This window comes from Mesoplodon densirostris, chromosome 14 (genome assembly GCF_025265405.1).
Source record: "Mesoplodon densirostris isolate mMesDen1 chromosome 14, mMesDen1 primary haplotype, whole genome shotgun sequence".
NCBI classification, from domain to species: Eukaryota; Metazoa; Chordata; class Mammalia; order Artiodactyla; family Ziphiidae; genus Mesoplodon; species Mesoplodon densirostris.
The window spans coordinates 76,789,393-76,810,539 of record NC_082674.1 but is presented as its reverse complement, the minus strand read 5'-3'; the positions used below and the strand labels follow the sequence as shown (position 1 = coordinate 76,810,539).

Here is a 21,147-nt window from a genome sequence, read left to right as displayed (position 1 = left end):
ACAAAAAAACAGGAGTGGCTATGCTTTATAGCAATGATAAAAGGATCAACCTAACAGGAAGATGTAGTTCAAAATGTGCAAACACCAAACAGTGCCTCGAAATATATGGAGCAAAATCTGACAGATATGAAAGGAGAAAGAGACAAATCCACCATTATAGTTGGGGACTTCAACACTACACTGAGCAGTTGACAGAACTACTAGACAGAAAATCAGCAAAGATATAGAAGAACCAAACAACACAACCAACCAATAAGACTAAATCGACAAATATATAATGAACATGCCAACCAACAACAGCAGAAGACAGGTTTGTTTGTTTGTTTTCCAAGCACTCATAGACCATTCACCAAGAACAGACCATATCCTGAGCCGTAAAACAAACCTCAACGAATTCAAAAGAAATGAGATCATACAGAGTATGTTCTTTGACCATATTGGAATCAAATAAGAAAACAGTAACAGAAAGACAAGACAGTCTTCACGCACTTGGAAGTGAAACAACACATGTCTAAATAATCTAGGGTCAGAAAGGGAGTCTCAAAGGAAATAAAAAGAAAACACACAGAAGTCAATGATAATGAAAACACAATATACCAAAACATGTGGGATACAGTTAAAGCAGGAGAGAAGGGAAATTTATGGCACTAAATGCTTGCAGTAGAAAGGCCTCAAAACACTACTCTAAGTTTCTACCCTCAAGAAATTAGGAAAAACAAAACAGACACAAAGCAAACAGAAGAATAATAAAACAACAGAATTGAAAACAGGAAAATAATAGAGAAAAGTCAACAAAACAAAAGGCTGGTTTAAAAAAACAAAACTGGGGAATTCCCTGGTGGTCCAGTGGTTAGGACTCTGTACTTTCACTGCTGTGGGGCCCCAGTTTGATCCCTGGTCAGGGAACTAAGATCCCACATGCTGCACGCAGCCAAGAAAAAAAAAAGTGCTTAAAAAACCCAAACAGACAAACTCTGATAAAGATTAAAAAGACTGATAAAGATTAAAAAGTAAGAAAACGTAAGTCACCAATATCAGGAATAAAATGGGCTATCACAACAGATCTGTATCCATTTTAAAAGATAATAAGGGAACACTATAAACACTTCATAGGCTCAAAAGTTCAACAACTTAGAAGAGATGGACCATTTCCGTGAAAACCACAAAGTACCAAAACTCAACCAAGATGAAACAGATAACCTGAACAGTCCTATAAACACTAAAAAATTGAATCTGTAATTTAAAAACACCCAGAAAAGAAATCTCCAGGTTCAGATGGTTTCATTAGCGCATCCCACCAAACATTTAAAGAAGAATTAATATCAATTTTACAGAATCTCTTCCAGAACAGAGCAGGAGGGAACACTACGCAACCCACTATTAAGGCCTTGATCAAAACCAGACAGAGTCTTGATACAACAGATAAATACCTCTCATGAACTCAGGCACAAACACCCTCCACAAAATATTAGCAAATTCAATTCAGCAATTATGAAAAGAACTACACCCTGACCAAGAAGGATTTATCCCAGGCATGCGAGGTAGATTAATACTGAAAGTCAACATGACACAGCATATCAACTGGCTAACATAAGTCACATGATCATATCAACTGATGCAGAATAAATGTTTTATAAAACCCAACATCCATTCCATTCATGATAAAAACTCTCAGCAATCTAGAAATAAAGAGAAACTTCTTCATATTTTTAAAGAGCATCTACAAAATAGCTACTTCATACTTAATGGTTAAAGACTGAAAGCTTTCCTGTTAAGATCAGGAGAAAAGGCAAAGATGTCTGCTCTCACCACTTCTATTCACCACAGCACTGGAAGTTCTAGCCAGTGCATTAGGGCAAGAAAAAGAAATAAAATACAAATCAGAAAGGAAGAAATAAAACTGTGCCTATTTTCAGATTACATGATTGTCTAGATAGGTCTCCCAAGAAATTTTTGAATTAGAGTTCAACAAGGCTGTAGGATATTAAGATCAATGCACAAAAATGAATTGCATTTCTATATACTAAAATGAATACGTAGAAACTGAAATAAAAAAATAAAGTACCATTAATAATTTCTCCAAGGTGAATAAAATCTAACAAAATATGCATAAGATGTTTATGCTGAAAATTACAACACCTAAAGACCTCAATACTTGAAGAGACATCCCTGCTTATGGATTAGAAGACTTAGCATAGTAAAGAGGCAAATTCTTCTCCAAAGTGACTTAAAGGTTTAACAAAATTCCTATCAAAATCCCACAGGTATTTTGGTACGCACAGACAGCTTATTCTAAAATTTAAATGAAAAGGCATAGGGCCTAGGCTAAAACAATTTTGAAAAAGAATAAAGTCTGAAGAATCACTCTACCCATTATAATGGCTTCATACACAACCACAGTAATAAGGCAGTATGGTATTGGCAGAGGGACAGATACATCAATTAATGGAACACCAAAGAGAAACTGGAAACAAACCCACACAAACCTGACAATTGATCTCTGACCAAGGTGCAAAGCCATTAGATTGAAAAAGAAAAATCTTTTCAACGAACAGTGCTAGAGCAACTGGGCACCGTAGTCCAAAAGAATAAACACTGACCTAAATCTCATACCTAACACACAAATTAACTCAACATAAATCAGAGATCTAAGTGTAAAATGTAACACTATAAGACTTCCAGGGAAAAAAGAAAAACCTAGGAAAAAAATTTGGGGACTTAGAGCCTGGTGAAGAGTTCTTAGACCGGACACCAATAACATGATCCACAGAAGGAAAAACTGATTAAATGGACTTCATCAAAATTAAAAACTTTTGCTCTATGAAGAGGATAGAAAGACAAGCTACAGATTGGGAGAAGACATTTGTAAATCACATACCTGACAAAGGCCATGCTTGAGTCTAGAATACATAAAAACCCTCAAAGCTCAAGAGTTAAAAAAAAAAAAATCCAATTAGAAAATGAGTGAAGGACATGAACAACCATTTCACAGGAGGGTAGACAGAGGCAAAAAACACACAAAAAATATTCAACATCATTAAAACTACAATGAGATATCATTACGTACAGGTCAGAATGGCTAAAATACAAAAGAGTGATAACACCAAATGCTGGCTAAGATCTGGAAAAAACGGATCTCCCACACATCGCTGATGGAAATATAAAATGGCACAGCCACACTCTGGCAAACTGTTTGGCAGTTTCTTAAGAAAGTCAAGTACCGTAGGATCCAACAATTGCGCTTCTGGGCATTTATCCCAGAGAAATGAGACTCATGTTCACACAAAAACCCATACAGCACAGTTCACAGCGGCAGTTCTGTTGCCCTGGTGAAGCCTTGGTGGCCAGTCTGATGGGTGGCTTCACCAAGAAAACTGTGCCCATGGCCTTCAACTGGCAGCTGCCCAAAGATGTACCAGAGGACAGTGTGTAATGTCCAATGCAGGCTGGCAAATGCCCCCCAAGTTCCAGCTGTGCCAGGTCCCTGCCAGAGCTGTAAATGGCCCAAATGTCTTTCAACAGGTCAACAGCTAAACTGTAGTACATTGAATACACACAGCATCCTGGGTGGATCTCAAAGGTATTATGCTGAGTGAAAAAAGCCAAGCTCAAAATGTCACGTATAGTATGACTCTATAGCATACTCGGAAGAACAGAAGTATAGATATGCAGCACAGATTAGTGGTTGTCAGGGGTTAGGGGACAGGAGGGAGTTGGCTGTGATATACAAAGGTAGCAAGAGAATCCTTGGGATGGAACTGTTCTGGATCTTGACTGTGCTGGTGGTCACACAAACCTACACATTTGATGAAATTGCACAGAAGTAAATACACTCTTACACACACACATGGAATGCATGTGAAATTGGTGAAATCTGCATAAGGCAGCTGGAGTCTATCAGGGTCATGTGCTGGCTATGATACTGTACTATTTGAACAAGGTGTTGCCATTGTGAGAAACTGGGTAAAGGACACACATAGGTCCTCTCTGGGTTATTTCTTACAACTGCATGTCAAACTATAATTACCTCATGATAAAGTCCTTTTAAAGGACTTTTAAAAATGTCTAGACAGCTATCCATTACTAAACTTTGTTTGGAACCAGTAAAGAAAATTTTCCCTCTCTTTCGTCACTTCCTCTCCCCACACAGGACATACAAAGTGAATTTGTTTCTCTTGGTGTCCAAACGAGTGACCCTGGGGGGTCTGAAGGCCAGAACCAGGTCTTCAGCAAAGAAGATTCTATCTCTGTCATCAGGCTCCAGGGCACCCTGAGGTGCCCAAGGAACCAAATCACTCCCCCTTCCACCTTTTCAAAGCCTGCATGTACCACAGAGTTTAAAGAGGTGAAACAAAATGGATACTCATATTTGCCTGGAGAATAGATCTACAAAGCTCACTTGATGTTTAAGATGCTCACAAGATGAGGGTAATTACTTTCACTCATCTAAGTCAACAAAAGCAACCAAACGAGTAAGTTCCAAGGACATGATGTGCTTTGAGTGGAAGAATCAGGTCTGGCTTTTGCTAAAGCACAAAGCCCACTCCATCCCCGCCATCTGCCAGGCCAACCCAACCATTCTGTTAAAACAGAATGCCAGTGGCAAATCTAATTTGAGATTTTTCTAGTAGCCACACTTAAACAAAGTAAAAAGAAACCAGTCAAATTAATCTCAAAACAAACTTAATGGTCAACATATATAGGAAAAGATGCTCAACATGACTGATTAGGGAGCTGCAAATCTAAAGCACAACGAGTTATCGCCTCACACCTGGCAAAATGGCTATTACCAAAAAGATAAGAGATAACAAATGCTGGTGAGGCTGTGAAGAAAAGGGATACTGTTGGTGGGAATGTAAATTAGTGCAGCCACTATGGAAAATAGTAGGGAGGTTCCTCAAAAAATTAAAAATAGTTCTGCCATATGATCCAGTCATCCCACTTCTGGGTACACATCTGAAAGAATTGAAAGCAAGAGCTCAAAGAGACGTACGTACATCCATGTTCACAGCGTCATTACACGCAACAGCCAAGAGATGAAAGCAACCCAAATACCCATCAACAGATGAATGGATGAAGAAAATGCGGTCTATACATACAATAGAATATTATTCAGCCATAAAAAGGAAGGAAATCTGCTTCACCTGCTTTAGCAGAGATGACCCTTGAGGACATTATGCTAAGTGAAATAAGCAAGTCAGAAAAAGCCAAATACCGTGCAACTCCACTCATGAGGTACCTAGGTAGAGTCACCAAAATCACAGAGATAGATGGCAGAATGGTGGCTGCTAAGACCTGGGTGGGAGAGAAGAATGCAGAGGTGCTTTACTGGCTACTGACTTCAGTTTTGCAGGATGAAAAAGTTCTGAGAACTGGAAGATGTGAAGATACTCAACACGACTAAAGGGTACACTTAGAAACAGTTACGATGGTAAATTTTGTGTTTACCACACACACACACACACGAAATATATATATATATATATATATATATATATATATATATATATATAATTTAACCCCCATATTCAAAAACCTCAGCATACAATTAATATAAAAATGACTGAGATATTTTACGTTCTTTTTTATACGCTAAGTCTTCAGACTCCAGTGTGTATTGACACTGACTGCACATCTCAGTTCAGACTAGTCCCATTTCAAGTGCTCAATACTCACATGTGGTTTCCCCACCAGGCCTGTGCTGGGCTTGACCGTACCTGTCACCCCTACCTGACAAACCTTATAGCTGGATCCAAAAAACAAAACTGTTTTTTTGACAGGTGTTGGTAGGGTCTTCTTCTTGCAAAACCTTTTGGGAAATCTTTATTTTTTATTTTTTTCACATTTTAATTCATTAATTTATTTTTAAATTTACTTATTTATCTTATACAGCAGGTTCTTATTAGTTATGTATACATGTCAATCCCAATCTCCCCCTTTCGGGAAATCTTATTTGTCCCTGGTCAGCTCTATGGAAACGGCAAAGCTCAAATGATACTGAATATCTCCCAAGGACCTGCAGGACCTCATGCCCCTCCCCCCGACCCTACTCTGAGAGCTCACAGCTTCAAAGAGGGGCTGGTAACCAGCTAAAGCTGGCACAAGATGCTGAGGGATGGACGCGAAGAACAATGCAATTAGCTCCCACCCGTGATTTCTGATGCGCCAGGGAACAAGTATAAAGTTTAAGTCATTTACCAAAATGATGTATGAGCGTTGTTAATAACCAGCATTCACCTATATCCTGACCTTTCTCGGCTCTGATTTGCAACTGCTTTGACTACATCTTCAAAGCACGAATTTGTACAGAATTTAGTACACATTTATATTAAAAATACACACAGAAAAAGCACACTCACCAGAAAAGGCACTCGGCAAACCAATACCTCTGTTGGTGATTCTGATTCCAATAATCAGCTCTTCACTAATTAAGAGGGCATTTGTCAAGTTAATCCTCCCAGAGTGTAAAGAGAATAAAATTTGGTGAAAGTGAAAAAACTGTCTCTCTCACAGCTGAATAACATTCTTTGAATATACCATTCTTTGAATATACCTTCAGAAAAACTGAAGACAGGGAGGAAAATAGGAAGACGTTTCTAGTACAAACACCCAACTGCTGTACATCCCAGACAAAGAATTTACCTTCTCAGTAGAACAAAGTGCAAGAACAAAACTGCCACATACATGCTCTCCACCCCAAGTCACGCAGCAGAAAACTGCTCTGTGGCTAAAGGAAGCCCTAAGGAGGACCTCTTTCTAACCTCACATTTGTGCTGCACTGGTTGAAACCAATATAATGACTCCTTTGTGAAAAAATGTATTTCGCAGTAAATTATCAAAAGCTTCACTGAAGATCTTAATGGACATGGCTGAGTAAGGAGCACTAAACACGGCTATGTTTAGAGAACCCAAATTTACCAACTCAGCGTATTTCAGGGGTCGCTGGGCACTGAACTATTTTAAGAATAGCCAGGGAAAAAAGTTACAGACTACAAAGGGTGCAAATTTTATTCTTTAATTTAACACACTCACATCTAAAATCCCCTCCTCCCACCAGCAATTCCTCCCTCCCCCCATCCCACCTCCTCCCCCCACCCCACCCAAACAAATCTCGCCAGAACCTAATACTGAAAACTTACCTTGGTGCATTAACTTCCGACAAACCCCTCAGAACTTATCATTTAATCCTATGCATTAACCTCTAAGTTATCACACCAACCTACGGGAATGTAGTTAATACTATAAAATTACACCTCGGGATCCATTACTTTACACCTCACAGGTAAAACCATAACTTTGCTTAATAATTTAGATTGTGATCTCTCTAAAGCTCTACATCTGTCATCTCAAGTAACGGTGCTTACCTTATAACTTGCTTGCTAAATGGCACGTCACCAAAAAAAAGCATTCATGCCTATCCCTATTAAAAAAAAATAAAAAGAAAGAAAACAAAACACTACCTCACTCACTATTCCTGGCTAAGGAAGGAATATTTCAGGGAAGGAGAAACTATTTCCATGCACTAAGCCACCTGATACAGGGGTCTGCACGGAAAAACTATAATGGCTTCCAGAGGATCCTTAAAATACATGGGGTTTTAAACACGCACACCATAAGGCCCCATTAATTCATTTAGTAACTCATTTACTCGTAAGTCCTCATATTGTCAAGAGCATTTTCAAGGGCAGAAAAATATATGCCAGCACCAAGACCTTCTAAGGCTAAAATAAGCTCAGGAGTAGCAATAAGCAATAACTAAAGTAACAGCAATAATAAAACTTCCAGCTCCTTTCCCGAAGGAGGGGTCCTAAGAAAGCATTTAGCAGGAGACACGCAGCCAACGTGTATAGCTGCTGGTATTTCTGTCATTTGTCTGCCACTTCCGAGGTGTGCCCAACTTCTGACAAATGACCGAGGTCCCGAGGTTCTTGCTAACTCTGCAACATGGGGACGGACCTGCACGGTTTACTGCACTGAAGATTATGAAGACTGAAGTCTACGGTATTTGCAAAGTAAGATTTGTCATGTGTTCCAGCAGTTACGTGGCTACTCTGATGACTTTGTTTTAGTTAGCCTTTGGCATGGTGTCACCTATGTTTTAATAGAATCTATGCTGGATTTCTTAATTGGAAACGCTGCCAACTTACTTGTATCTCTTTAACGCAGAAGGGCTAATTTGGACAAATGGTAAATGAGATTCTAGTGAATCCTGATCAAGACATGAACCTTTTCCACTACTGGGGAACAGCGATTTGAACTGACACACTCACCCCTTGATCAGGGGGGTAAGAACTCTGCATACTCAAAGCCATACCTTGGAGGCTCAAGGGTCAAATCAAGCCCACAGATGTTTTTATTTGGCTTACACAGTGCTTTCAAAGTTCTAAACAAGTTGCCAAGGCATCAGGAGATTTGGCATCAAAATCTGCATTCTCTGATTATCTGGCCCTATGGGAAAATCTACCACCTTGAGACCACACGCCCTCACAGACCCAACTGGGAGCAGCCAAATGGACAAGGGCAAACGCTCTCCAAGCTGCCATAATCCCCACCAGGTCAGTTCCTTCACCGATGGGATTGCCAGATTTTTCTGGGCATTTATGTTTGCCACTCCTCCTTCAGATTCTGAAACTGTCTTTAATCCCTGAAATAAAGACCCACAATCTAATCTTATTAGTACTATGTCCAAACCCTCTAAGCAAACAAAATAAGCCCAAACAGGAATCTGAGTAGAAAACAAAATATTTTCATGGTTCTATGGTGGTAATGCTGATATGAACTATTTCCTCTTCTTAAAATGTCATTTTTTGAAAACGATTCACTTCTTTCCTCCCTTCTTCCACACTCTTGGTTAGGTTATTACTCTATCTGCCGTAACTGATTGAGTCCCTTTCAAGTAGAATGTCATTAATGAGGAAATCTTAGTGGTTAGGACAACATGCCACAGTTAGATACTTCAATGAAGGTACCAGGGGTTGGAGATACACCTGCCCAATAGGCTGATGCTTGGACCTCAACTCATCGCTGCCACAGAACTTGGTAACGTGTTTTTTAAATGTTGGCTGGATGTTTTATTTGACGTATGCATCATTCCCAACAAAACGTGGAATACCTCTGTAAAAGGATTCTCAAAGGGGGCTTTAAATGCTACACACAGCCTCCGGACAGAGACTCAAGCAACCACACGTGCACTGCCGCTCCCCCGGGCATTGCTTACCCATCGCACTGAGATAATGGTTGAAGGCCTGGCAAGGAGGACTTGGGGTTTGTGTTGATTTGTCACAACTCATGGGTGCCGGACTCCTGTCTGTGTCAAAAGAGAAATACCCACTGGAGGATCGAGACAGCAGAGAAGATCTTCTCACGAAGATGAAAAGCGGGGATCTGGTAGCGAAAGGGCCGGGACTGGCCGGTGGGGCCAGTGGGCCCTGCGGGCTGCCTTGGGGGCAGCGGTCCCCTTCTCCTTCGGGATTACCTTGCCGCTCTGTCTGTAGAGAGATGGGGGCCCCAGGCCTGAGCTGAGGAGGCCTTTCGGCAGGCTGCAATTGTCCACCTTCTCTGTCACACTCAGAACTTACATCGGAAGGTTGCTTTGCCATTTGGTCTTTTTTTCTGCAAGGAAAATTAAAACTAGGGTTATCTTAAGCAAAATAATAATTAAAACGAATACCTAAATGGGCAGACTTTCACCTATTCATGAAAAATCCTTAGAATGCCCAACACTTTAATACTGTCATTGCTTATATAGGAATAGTTTTCCATACACTCTTCCAAATAATAATAAAAATAACCTGCATAACAAAGGTAGCATTATCTTTGTTTGGGGGGGGTGAGGTGGGGAGGGGGGACTAAACTCGCTACCACCAAACAAAACACAGCAACAATGTCAAGTACTAGTGGAACTAGTGCTCTAACACCACACACACACACACACACACACACACACACACACACACACACACACACACACACACACACACACGTTTTAGGAGAGGCTGCCTGTTTGAGATCTATTCGCATGTGCTCTTTGCTCAGGCCCGACTAGAGTAAGTCAGAAACTCCCAGCGGGCTCTGATTTCCCGGGATCAGATACACCGCTGGAGACCAGGAGCGGGCGCAGATGCAGCGATTGCAGGCGGCTGGCCGCGTTCCCCGCTCCGGCCCCATTGTTCTGCCGAAAGTGCTGAGGACAGCAAGTCTGGGGAAGGTTTGGCAAGGGCCGTCAGTCGTAGTAAGTGCGTCACAATAGAGTTTGTAACTCAGCGCGGCTCGGCCCAGCCGGGCTCCGGCTCTCCGCCCGCCCGAGGTCCCTCCCGCTCCCGGCTCGCGCGCCCCTCCTCCGGCTGCGGGGCGGGGGGGGGGGGCGGGCAGCGCGCCACACCGAACTCGCCGGAACTTCTCCGAGATACACCCGCACTGTTAGGTGCACACCTCCAAATGGGAGGGGGTCCCCAAAGCCGTCCCCTGGCGACCCCTGCAAAGTCTACAAGTAACCCCGCACGCTGGGCGGCATCGGGGCGCGCGGCTCCCGTACCCCATAGACTCTCCCCTCCGAAGGCAATCAGGCCGAAACTCACGTCCGCCCTTTCCCTTCCGAGCGTCGCGTCCGGGCCGGGGCCCGGCGGCGCCCAGCCCGCGCCCTTCGCCGACCCGGAGCCCCCTGACCGTCAACACGAAGGCGGCCCGGGAGACAAAGCCCGGGACTCGCGATCGGAGCGCCCGGGGCAGCGGAGAGTCTGCAACTCGCCGCCCGTCCGCTGCCGCGCTCCGCCGGGCAGCTGAGGGCTCCGCACGCCGCGTCTCTGGTCCGCGCTGCCCCGGCCGCAGCCGCCGGGAACATCCTCCGCCTCCTCCCGCTCCTCCCCTCGCGCACTGCGCCCGCCGCCGGCGGCACCGCCGACCTCCCCGCGCCGCTGGCGCCGGGTGCCCGCGCTCCCAATTGGCCCTCGTGCGGTCGCTCCGCGCCACAGCCAATCGCCTGCGGCGGCGGGGGCGGCGCCTGCCCGACAGGCCGCCAAAGGCCAGGCAATTGTTGACAAACTCGCCTCCGAACGCGGCTCCGGCCGTCGCTGCGGCGGGAGCCGCGGCGAAGGTTTCCGCGGCCTCGGGGCCGGAGGCTGCCCAGGCTACCCCGCCCCGCCCCTCCGCCAGTCCGGGCGCCGCGCGCGCCTCCGCAGCTCCCGCCGCCCCCAGTAGCCAGTCACCTGGAGACAAAACAGGACCCTCACGGCCGGCCCCAGACTCCAGTCCCAGCAGCCGACCCCCGCCCAGGCCCGCTAAGATGCGGACCCTAAAGGTCACCCCCTCCCCAGCTGTAGCCCCCATCCTCCTCCAACTTCCTCCCTCTTTCTCCCCGTGCGCCACGGGACACGCACCAAATCTGAGCGGCTACCCCTGGTCACCGACGCGCATTTCCGCGCGCACCCGTGACCACCGCAGACAAGGAACACATCCATAGCCCCATCCCCGGTGTCCGGCGGGCCTTCCACAACCTGCGCCAACCCCGAGTAACAGGCCCCCGAGGGCACGGCACTGCCAGCCAGCACTGCGCTCGGGCACGCCCGAATCGCTAAGACGGTCTGGCCCCACGGTCCGGGCAGGTTCTACAACCAGCGGCTGGTCCATCGCGTGGCCCCAGCGGTCGGAGGAAGCCCTCTGTTTCTCGCTGTCTGTGGACCGTGCGTCTGGCATCGTCCGCAGGGCGCCCGCACACCGGACAGGACCCCCAGACACGTCCGAGAGAGAGGACGAACGCAGCAGTTGCCCAAAACGTCGGCCTGAACGAGTAAAAGGAAAAGCCGAGTTCCGTCAGATTAATCACCATCACTGTTCCATAAATCCTTCACAGCGGGCCCGCGCCCGAGAAAAGCCGAGACGCGAGGCCGCCTCGTACCTCGCGGCAGCTACTCGTGCGCCGCCGGGGCGGGCGGGCGGGCGGCGAGACTTCACGGCTGGGCGCGCAGCCCAGTCCGCCGCGGCGGCCCCCAGCTCCCGGGCCAGTGCGGAGAGCACGCACTGCCTCTCCCAACCGGCCCGGAGACGCTTCACCACCCCCGCGCGCCGCATCCCCGCCCGAGCCGTACTTCGACTAACTGCTCGCAGCCTCGGTGCGGACGACCCCTCCCCAAAGAGTACCTGCCTGGGGAGGGAACTCGACCCTCACTGGTGACCGCCTCCTGCAGCGCGACAAGCCGGACGGGGACGCGCGCCTCTGCCTGCACGTGCGCGGGAAGCGGGCTGGAGGTGGCGCCGTGCTGGCTCCCGCGCCAATCTTCCATCAGTACCCGGCCTGCTCCCCGGGATTCGGAAGTATTTACCTTGCGTTTCTCGGTCCGAGAGTCAGAGTCAGACATTGGGGGGACTAGAGCCAGGGGAAGGGCACCGAGGCGGCGGCGGCAGCGGCGGCGGGAGCGAGGCGAATCCAGCAGTCTGAAGCGATGCTGGCCTCAGAGGGCAGGGCGCTCAGGGCGGCTGAGAGAATCTGGTGACGGCGGCAGCGACGAGGGACGCAGCCCTCCCACAAGCTCGAAACCTGGAGGCTGCGCGGAGCGAAATGAAACCTGCGCGGCTTTGCTCCCCAGCTCATGCTGGAGGCCCCGCGCTCGCGCCCAATCACCGCGGGCCCCGCCCCCGCTAAGTCCCGCCCGGCGCGCGGGCTGGCAAGCCCCGCCTCCGCGGCGTCGCGGCCGCCGGCGCTTGCAGGCACGGACAGGTAAAGGCGGGGGTGTCCCTGCTGGGTTCCCAGCTGCGCGCGCCGCCGTCTCTGCCCCTGCCGGGCGTGTTTACTGGAGTGACTTGGGCTGCGGACTGCTGTGTGCGCACCCATCCCCCACCCCAAAGTGTGCCCTCTCCTCTCTTCCCCGCCGCCAAACGCCCCCCACCCCAGTCCCAGCAATCCAGTGGTGGCCACGGCGTGCGCGTGGAACAGAGGGGGTGCTCCGGACACACTCGGAGCCAGGCCCGGCCGCTGCCGCCAGCGGAAAGCCTCAGGAGGCGCCCCTGAGCCCAGGCTCTGCCTCGGGAGTTTCTCTCGGCCGCCCTGGGGCAGGCGCCAGGACTGGGTGGGTCCTCGGGAACGCGCGGGTCCAAGGGTGAGCAGGGGGTCTCTGAGCTCTCCTCCCTTCCAGATTCCGGGGGTCCGCGTGGGACCCCCCCATCCGCAGGTTGCTCATCTTCCTCGCCCGCGCCTCACGCGGTACTTTTTAGGCGCCCTCTCTAAGCCACCCCGCAGGGGCACCTAGTTTTTCTCCCGCGCCGAACCTCCGGTAAGAGCCATAGCCTTTGGTGGGGAGTTGAGAAGAGGGCCAGGAGCGATCCCCGGAGGCGTTTTTTCCGCAGCCCTGGTGCGAGGCGGGCAGCGAGTGAGCGCAGAGCAGGTGAAATAAGGAAATGAAAAAAAGAACTCAAAAACAATCATTTTAAGAAAAAAGGACTGAGAAGAGTCGTGGCCTCCAGGTGGGAGAGAGGATGGTGCCTCCACTTGGTTGGGATACTCGAGATTTGTTGGGCTCTCAGAGAACCGTCCAGGAACCGTCCCTGGGCGTGTTACGGCCAGAGAAGACAGCGCCGAGGGCTTCGGACGGCGCCGTGGAGAGCAGTAGGGAGAGGGCAGTACCTCCCACCCTTCCTCCCTGCGAGTCCCCATCCCCCTTGTCCTTGGTGTCCGAAGGCCCCACTCCCGCTCCTTCCCCGGAAGACCAAACTCCGTGAACACCCTAGTCCTCCGCTACGTCCGCACCCCTATCTGACATTGAAATGCGCATCCTGCATTCCCACTTCTGCCCTTCCCTGGGCTCCCCTGGTTTTGAGAGGCCCGCAGCGGAGTCGTGGGGGGCAAATCGGTTGGGAGATGGAACATCCCGCCGCGGGAGAGACCAGGCTAGATGGACTACTCTCAATTTAGGGGCCTCCCTAACCCGCACCCCAGAAGGGTGCCTCGGTGCAGAGAAGCAAGACAGTGAGGAGTTGTCCCGCCGTCTGGCCATCTTGGTCCATTTTTATGTTTTGTAAGCAGATACGGAACGTCAGCGTGGCAACACAGCCCCAGGTCAAAGTCTTCTCCGCGCATACTCCCGAGAGTCCTTAGCGAGGGGAAGGAGGCCAAGGGTTTCTGGAGGGGCTTGAGAACGCGCGCCGGGCTCCACCCCGGGGATTTCGCTGCAGGAGGGAAAGGAAGCGGGTGTGGATGTGGCGAAGTAGACGCAGAGGCGAGAGGTCTACAATGCCCGCGTCTGGAGCTCCCGTTAAGTGTTACAGGTGGCGGCCGCAGGCAAACTCTGCGCCTTAACCGCCTATCGTGGCACCCGGGGAAAAGGGACCAACCTGCTGTGCGGGAGAGGAGCCCCAAACCCGCCGCGCGCCCGAGTGCTCCGCGCTCTCCGTGGAGTTGGACGACGCAGACAGGGACCGGAAAAGAACCACACAGAAAAAACCCTGACGGTTGTCTTCTGCTTCTGTGCAGCTCCGCCGCCCCCGCGTCGTCTGCTCTAGTGACCCTGTGAACACTAAAAAAAAAAAAAAAAAAAAAAAAAAAAAAAAAAAAAAAAAAAAAAAAAAGGGAGTCGGGGAAAGCAACCGTCTAAATGCTCTTATTTGGGGCACAAGCAGGAGGTCGGCTCGGAGGCGTTAGTTTGTGCAACCCTGACTGTGCTGGGGAGCTTCGGCCAAGCGCCTGGCATCGGGTGACCGCGAGCCCTTTCCGCCCTCTCCCGCAGAGTCCGAGTCTAGAGAAGGGCGGGTGGGCGTTAGGTCTCCGCTCCGGTCCTGGATGTCGCCTTGGCAGACACAAGCAGAGCGGTGTCCCCTCCTGCCTCCTCCACGAGATGTGGAGAGGGAGAAGAGAGGATGGCTTGGACTGAAAGCAAGAATGAAGTCGGGCGACATCTACGGCCCTCGCTGGAACCACAGGCGTCGCCGGCGTGGTCTCTCCAAGTTCCGAAACCAGCTTAACTGCAGTGTATTGCCCTGCTCCACCTCTCCGTCGTCTGCAAGCAGCGGGAGCCTTCCTAACGCTTAATATCTTTATTCAACTTTATCTGTATCTTTGCTCGTCTCAAGAATAGATTACACATTCATTCGGTCAAAACGTTTTCTGCGCTTTGTCTTGCGGTCCCTCCGGAAGCTGCCTGCCCCGGAGGGACGAGCCCGGGTTCGTGCTTTGCCCAGAGCAAAACTCCAGGTTCACACTTCCCTCCCGCCTCTCGTGTATTTCCTCGCGGAGCCCAAGGGGGCTGGAAAAGCGTCACTTGCTGGACTGAACCTTTGCCCGCGGGTGTTTGATTTTCATAGTTTTATTTCTTTTCCACCCAGCACAACAGTCTTCCCAAATCCCTGGGACTCTGAGTCACCACTGACAGCGGGAGGCCTTTGGTGGCAACCGGTTCTTGAGCGCGCTCAAAGGGGAGCCCACTCCGTCTAGGGGGATCTGGTGACTTAGGCGGCAGAGGGCATGGCCCGGGCAGTCGTGCTTACAAGGAGAGAATAAAACGCCACACTCTCGGGGCTGCCACCTGGCTCCCTTTCCCAACAGTCTTAGTGCGCCTCGCCAGCCTCAGCGGGACCCCCACTGCACGACCAAAATCCCTGAGGGCCGCGCCCCAGCACGTGCCAGCCGGCCCCGGGCCCCAGCTCCAGGCGTCTGAGAAGCGTTCTGGCAGCTGCCGGTGGGCCACCACCCTTCCCGCCACCCCCGCTGTAAGTTGGCTCCCAGCTTGGGCCGCGGAGACCGCGCTCCTTCCCGGGCCAGGGGATGCTGCGGTGCTGGGTAGAAGGCCCAGGAGGCCATCGGGTTGGCGATTCCAGCGATTGGTGCGTGGAGGGAGGTGTGTGGGATGTTAAAGGCGGAGATCGCCCTCAGGGCATCATCCTTCAGTGAGCTGCACAAATAGAGCAACTGCAAAACACGACAGAAAGGGACGGGTCAGATGTGCTCGCTCGTAGCGATTTGGTGCCAGCGGCTTTACGCCCACCCCCGAAGCCCCGGCACACCGAGCAGCCGCTGACCCTAGTTTCCCTTCCGATTTCCTGGGACCCAGGAGGGTAGAGGCTGTTGGTCACCGTCACAAGCCTCTTTCATCTTAGAAATTCCTAACTCTGACACTTAGTCTGGCAGAAGCCCGCTTATTCCGTGAAGGGGTACGGGTGGGCTCCAAGTTAGCTGGCAGCCGGAGACCAAAATCAGAGACTTTATCAACTTTCCCCTTTCCAGCCCTTCTGTCTCCACCCCGTCGCTCCCCTCCGACCCCCTTCCCCCCACCTCTCCTCCAGTTCTTTCCCTTTTCCTCCATTCCACCTCTGGAGTGCCTGGGGTGCCACCCTCTGGCGTACAGAGGCAACTGAACGGGAAGAGCATCAGAACAGGTGAACCAGAGGAGACCTGCCCAGTTCTATCGGGACTAGCACCTCCCACCCATGGCCGGCAGCAGGCCATGGTTCCTGAAACACCAGCACAACGGAACTGGGGGACCAAGACCAGGCACTGGCACCTTTGTGCGCCTTCCACCTGGCTGCTGCGGGAAATCTACCTGTGGGAAATGAGCACAAAAGAACCCCACTGACACCCTCCATGTTCTGACAACCTCTGGAAGGCGCGGATAAGTCTTCCTTGCAGAAGGGAGAGGGAAATGCAGGCCAGTGATTTTGGAGGAGCTGCATTGAGTGTGTTTTTATTTCATTTTCCATGGTTTAGGTGCCAGGAGAGAGAAAAAAAAAAAGCTCTCAAAAATAATAGATTGCTTTCCTAAACCTTGACAAGGGCAAGACAGAAGAACTGCTTTCCTTTCCACTTAGCAGCTATGCACTTTACTCTTCCATTTTTCAAGTTTTCAGCCAACCGTAAATTTCTTTCGCTCACCAAATTACAGTTAGCCCCCAGGTTTTTTTTTTTTTTTTCTTTTCTTTTTTTTTCTTTTTGCGGTATGCGGGCCTCTCACTGTTGTGGCCTCTCCCGTTGCGGAGCACAGGCTCCGGATGCGCAGGCCCAGCGGCCATGGCTCACGGGCCCAGCCGCTCTGCGGCATATGGGATCCTCCCAGACCGGGGCACGAACCCGTATCCCCTGCATCGGCAGGCGGACTCTCAACCACTGCGCCACCAGGGAGGCCCAGCCCCCAGGTTTTTAATGGTTTATTTTTATGGTTTTAAATACATCGCTTAACACCAGCCCCACCTTTGCCCTCATGGTGGTGGTCATCGCTGAGCTGCACTAATGCTGTTACGACTACACGTCTTTGCAGCAGTTCAAAACGCCATTTCAGGTGCTCGGAGACAATGAGAGTAGGGCCCCCCCAAAGAGGGGTGGGGGAGGGTGGGGGGAGAGCATGAATTTTAATAGTCCAACGATCCATCTTCCCTTACAGCGTGCTCTATGACGTCAGTAATTTCTAATGAAAACCTTCATTCTCCACACACTGTGGTTAAGCATCATCAAATCAGTACTGAAAAGACTTTGATCATATTTGCAAGATGCACTGTGATGAACTTTCACTGACCAAGATTTCAAAGTTTGTCATTAATACTCCTGACAAATCCCTGACTAATCTGTCAACTCTCAGTGTCTCTACCCACACAGTTCAAAACCATGAGATGGTGTACAAATCCCTAAACTTTCCACGTATTGTAATATCATTATTCAAGACAATGTTTCCTTTGGGTTAGCGTTATGAAACTCAACCAGTTTTGTCATCTATTCTGCAACAGGGGAAATTCAGTTGTTCGAGTGAGCACTGTGTGGAAGAGAATATGGGTTTGGTCTGTTTGATGCTGAACACAGAATAAGGGTCCAGAGGTAGAAATGACAGGAGGCAGGTTTCTATTCGATATTTTTACACCTTTAAGAGTGAGAATAAAGTCGATTTTTTATGAAAAAGGAATCCAATGGCTGGTGAAAAGGAGTGTTTCCTTGCATGTAAGTGTTCAGGGACCAAACCCCCCAAAGACACTCTAAAGGGGAATACTGGATTGACTGAGAGGACTGTTGATTGCTAAGATTCTTTCTAAACCTGAGTTTCTGGGGCTGTGTGAAGGAGCCCTCCTTCTTACTTTCTCCGTGTGTCACAGACTGCAACACGTCAGGCATCATTCCTATTATAACGTGTTTGACTGTGATCCCAGGTTGCCTCCCACCTCTGCCTGTGGGGATGATAATAATAATGATCATTCTTCTACTTACAAAGTATGTACTGTAGTCCACCCTGTGTTAGGGGTTTGCTGGGCACTGGAGTTAGAGGCGCACACTGCAGAGACAGGCCTCCTACCTCGTGGAGCTATTGAGCAGTTTTAGAGATTTTTTACAAATAGGATCTTCATACAAAGTAAACTTAGGTAGCTACTGTAGCATTGATTAGTACTCAATTCCAGCATTTTCTTATTACCAGAGAGCCCTTTAGGACTTAGCCAAGTACTATACAAGTTTAGTTTTATTACCAAACATATACTTCCATACTGTAAGCATAAAAATGGTACATACTGTAGCCACCTTCCCTCACCCCATGCTGCCAGCATGTGAGCCAACTGTGCTGGATAAATCACCCCAAGCCCACCCATCTCTTTACAAAGAATACTCACCAGTTTTTGAAAAAAACATCAATGGAGAAGTGCCCTTTAAAAATAAGAGAATATGAACAAGTTATACATTCTTGCAGAAAATTTTTAAAAGGACAGCCCCAAAGTAAGGGAAGTATTGGTCTAAAAATAAGAACATAAGATCCATTGGAAGTATCCAGTGAGCAGGATTTGAGAATGTCTACTTTAAAGAAACAGGAAACAGCCCAAGAGGGAGGGACAGTATGTGGATATGTGAATGTGGATTTGGGGGGAGGGATTTATAACATCGGTTTTGCTTTCCATCCCCACCTGGTTGCAGTAGATTAGTTTTTTCTTCCTCTTTTTGACTCTCCCTGCATTTTCCTTCTTCCAGTTGGGAGCACAGGATGGCCTAGGATGGGCAGTGACTAAGCTTTACAGCCCTCTAAACAAACTCTATTTTCCCATGGTGTTGGTGTTAATTATACAACAGGTGCCCAAGGTGCGAGGTACTCAGTGTGCTTACAACACCCCAGCTATTCCTAAGACTCTGTGCAGAAGGTTTTCCTGCCTCTTCCCATATCCCCACATCTCTGCTCCCAGTACCAGATGACCTTATGCTGTTCTCTGTTTGTGTAAAGTCCCTTACCCCAAGTTGAAATGTCCCTTAATTAGCCCCTTTCTTGCTTGGGCACCGTGATAGAGTCTTTTTCTCCACCCTTTGAATCTGGGCTGCCTTGTGACTTGACCAATAGAATGTGCAGAAAGTGACACTGTGTGAGTTTCAGAGCTTAGGCCTCAAGAAGCCTTGCAACTCCTGCTGTTGCTCCCCTGGGACCCTGAGACCCCTTGCTGTGCAGAAGCCCAGTCTGTTGGAGGATGAGAGGCTATGTGGAGATGGACCACGGTGCCTTGGCCAAGAGCCAGACCCACTGCTAGATACGTGAGTGAGGCCCTCAGGCCTGTTAAACTCAGATGACTGCAGTGACCCTACCTAAGACTAGCTGAAGAACTGTACTAGAACCCAGGTTGCCTACTCACAGAATTGCAAGAAATAAACAACTGTTATTTCATGACACTAACTTTTAGGGTTGTATGTTACACAGCAATAGGTAACTGAAACAAAAAAAAAATGTAATTCAAATTGTCTACTTTCTTACCTTAGTTATCTGAGGACAGTGCTATAATTGTACAATTAAAGCAGTGGACAGGTGTAGCTGACCAATAGGCTTAATGGAAAAGAGAGAATGTCAGTCCTGAAAGAATAGCTTATAAAGCCAGATGAGTGTCCAGTTAGTGGGTATCTGGGAGAGAATTTGAATAGCAGGCTGGAGGTCTCACTGCAGGCCACCACCTAGCCCACTTCCCTACTGCAGTTTAGAAGGCAAATCACCAGGACTTGCCTTATAACTGTCCTCCACTCCTTCAGCATCTCTGTGAGGGGCTTTAGCCTCCAACATCAATCCTCAGTACAAGCAAAGTGTCAAGGACGGGGAAAAAAGACAGAAAATATTTGCAACTAGGGATCCCAAGTCTTGTAAATGCTTAAGTTCTCCTGTGCCATTAGTAGAGGGAAACAGATGGGGTCTGGTCAGGCCCAGCCAGAGGCACCCTGTGTGATGGACGGGTGCCTCTTTATCACCTCACTTCACCAGGACTGCAGTGTTTCCTGACTCGCAGAGATGCCTTAAACAAGGATGACCAGCAGGCGTTCATCTCCAAGGCCTGGAGTCTGTCTACTCTAGCGTGCGGGTGACAGGTCTGATCCCCAAAGTGGTTGGGAGAATGGAATGAGGTACTTATGTGAAGGCCACAGTGTAAGCTGCAAAAGGCAGCAAAGCAGAAAGTTATCAACTCTTTATCCCCCAAATACCATTATCGAGGCCTCTAAAAGCTTCCAAGAAACTCATATCCAGGTAAGTTTCAATGTGAATCTATCCATTTACACATAAAGTCGGGGGGCTGAGTTGACAGGATGTGAAATCAGGCATGGGTACATGGATGCATGACTTGCCACTTCTATCTGGTTGGATTTCTCTTTATTCTATGATGCCTAAATTTTCTCATTTAAAACAGCTGTAAAGAGCATCCTCCTTAAAGACGAAGGTATACATCAACACATATGCTTTTCAACAACTGAGTTGGTGGACTCCACTTGGGAGAGGGTGGCAGCGTGAAAGTGACAAGCTGGGGAATAGGTACAGAGACACCTTATCGTATGATTCGACCCCTTTGAGATGTCTGAAACCTTTCATAACAATGGGTGCACGCGCATGTGTGTGAAACAATATCAGAATGTATTGCTTCATTTCAGTGAACCACCTTCTCCAAATAGTTGTTGAAAATGTTAAATGAAATGGGTATCAGGGTTATCAGCGCACATCCCTCAGGCACACCTCAAACATTTCTCCTCAAGAGAAAGGTTGATTCATCTTTGTGGTCTGTCTTCATCAGCCATGGAAAAGTCATCCAGAGTTTCTCCGCTCTATTTGTTTTTATCCTGGAATCTGGTTCGAGAACCCTCTCCGCTCTTTTCCATAGCCCCTTTATTCAGACCTTCATTACGTTCTCTAGATTCTTGCTGTGCAAGGCTACCTTCCTCGAGTATTTTTTGATCGGATCATT

The 21,147-nt window shown here is 48.7% G+C and overlaps 2 protein-coding genes across 14 annotated transcripts in view; both read right to left on the bottom strand.

The window, feature by feature from the left end:
* BCL2L11 (BCL2 like 11) overlaps positions 1-12,549 on the bottom strand; it is a 46,164-nt gene extending 33,615 nt beyond the window's left edge. For 6 of the 13 annotated variants that reach the window (XR_009534250.1, XR_009534249.1, XR_009534252.1 and 3 more), the window contains exons 1-2: positions 10,578-10,840; positions 9,218-9,612 (exon numbers count right to left, since the gene is read on the bottom strand). Coding sequence is in view for 9 of the 13 variants with exons in the window: in XM_060117093.1 (XP_059973076.1) it covers positions 9,218-9,612; positions 10,578-10,840 (658 nt within the window). In the remaining 4 variants the exon portion in view is untranslated. Of the gene's footprint in view, positions 1-9,217; positions 9,613-10,577; positions 10,841-12,135; positions 12,284-12,317 lie in introns of those variants that run through there. The other 7 variants (XM_060117097.1, XM_060117096.1, XM_060117101.1 and 4 more) reach the window with 7 other exon arrangements.
* A 2,794-nt stretch (positions 12,550-15,343) lies between these two features.
* Positions 15,344-21,147, bottom strand: part of ACOXL (acyl-CoA oxidase like) — a 352,026-nt gene continuing 346,222 nt past the window's right edge. The window contains 2 exon segments of the mRNA XM_060116983.1: positions 15,344-15,466; positions 15,575-15,892. Coding sequence (XP_059972966.1) covers positions 15,344-15,466; positions 15,575-15,892 — 441 coding nt within the window.